Below are 1,670 nucleotides of genomic sequence, written 5' to 3' on the forward strand. Positions count from 1 at the left end.
GGCCAGGCTTAGACTCTGAAGGATGCAATGGAAGCCATCTGTCCCCTCCTAGTTGCAATCACAAGATCTATAAACCAAACCAGAGCTCAGTGGCAGTTTGCTATGCCACAGCCATCAAATCCTTAGAAAAAACTAAAGGATTCTCCAAGTCTGTAATACCTAACTACTTCCCTGATTCTGAAGTGGCAGGGTATAAAGCAGTGCCCTTATCTACCCTGTTTTTACCTATGCTACATTTGTAGGGTGTCTGGGCATTTTGGATATGTCCTTGCAGTTGGAGGCAAGAGCTTGCAGTGGCAATTCTGGGGATTCCTTTGGTTAAAGACAGCTTCCGAATACAGAGGATTGGACCTGGTGACCCAGGAAGCCCCTTCCCATCCTGCATTCCTACGATTCTAAGGGAATGGTGGCTGGGAACCAAAGCTACAGTTGACTGCTGCTGCATTACTGTATTAGAGAAAGGACATGTGGTTTGATCAGCTCTGCTGCAATGTAAGTCAATAATGGAGAGGAAGGAGCAGTCTGCAGGAAGGGAAAGGAAGCAGCCAAGGCGATCAATTTATGAATTAGAGGACAAATCATCCTCTGCTGCTGTCACTGCAAATTTCAGGGCAGCCAGGGGCACTGCCATTGGGTAATCTGTCAGGAGCCTCCAGCTGCGCATTTGCTGGGGATGAAGTTGGCAAGTACAGCCTGTGCAAGAGACAATTATTCAGAGGTACTGGCAGGAAGCATAAATACATGGATCTCCCACATACCCAGGCAACTGACAAATACCTTTGACAAATGACACAAAGAAGAGGTGCTGTAAGGAGAGGATGACACTAGCCTAAAATTGACTGTCAGCTTCAGGCTTGTTTGTGAGCAATGTAGTCAAATGACTGAAGTTATCTGCCATCACCAAGAGGTTGGTCTGGCTGCCAAACTTGGGTAAGTAAAAGCTCTCATTAACCCTGCAGTTCAGCGTCACCGATAAATAGCCCTGGTTTAAAAAACACTCACTACTGCTCACATTTGTCTGTAGCATGCAGCCTTTAAAACATGCACTCTTTAAAGCTTCAATTAATCTGGACGAGGCTGTGGATTCTCCCCCACCTCACCAACAAAATCTATTTTTGTCAAATTATGGCTTTTGGAGCAGGGATGCTGCAGCCAGCAACTCTGTCAACCTTCTGGAAAGTCTATCGTCTCTCACTCTGAGGGATTTGCCACAGTTTGGCTTCAGCTTTCCTTACCTGGTGAATTTGATGCCATGCATCTGAGGAGGATTCCACCCTGGCGTAACACACTCTCTGTCAGTGTCTGGTGATCAGCTATATCCTTCTTGAATTCCTGGGAAGAAGACATGGCTGTTGGCATGTTTGTTAAAAAAACAAAAAAACAAAAAACACTTTGGGCAGCATCAGCAGAAATAGAAATGTACTCCTAGATGCCTGCCAGGCCTGTGGCTACTTGCATCAGAAACCTGGGCTTTGGTTCTGCAAAGTGACAGCTATTATGGTTAGTACAGTCTTCCACCTGATGTAAGCGGGACAAAGAAGAATATAATAGCTTTTAAGACACAGCTTGGTAAGTTTATAGAAGTGATAATATGCCAACAACAGCAGGACCTGGATTTAGTGGGCCAGTGCATCATATGAACTGAAAAAGCCTCAACATTCCTGACCTTC

General features: G+C 45.3%; 1 protein-coding gene across 4 annotated transcripts in view; it reads right to left on the reverse strand.

Moving 5' to 3' along the window:
* CEP68 (centrosomal protein 68) overlaps nt 1-1,670 on the reverse strand; it is a 49,092-nt gene that overhangs the window by 14,054 nt on the left and 33,368 nt on the right. For all 4 annotated transcript variants that reach the window (XM_019516581.1, XM_019516580.1, XM_019516582.1 and 1 more), the window contains one exon: nt 1,236-1,332. In XM_019516581.1, the coding sequence (XP_019372126.1) occupies nt 1,236-1,332 (97 nt within the window). The remainder of the gene's footprint in view (nt 1-1,235; nt 1,333-1,670) is intronic.

The sequence above is a fragment of the Gavialis gangeticus genome, unplaced genomic scaffold, assembly GCF_001723915.1.
Source record: "Gavialis gangeticus isolate Ggan-Ray unplaced genomic scaffold, GavGan_comp1, whole genome shotgun sequence".
Lineage (NCBI taxonomy): Eukaryota > Metazoa > Chordata > Crocodylia > Gavialidae > Gavialis > Gavialis gangeticus.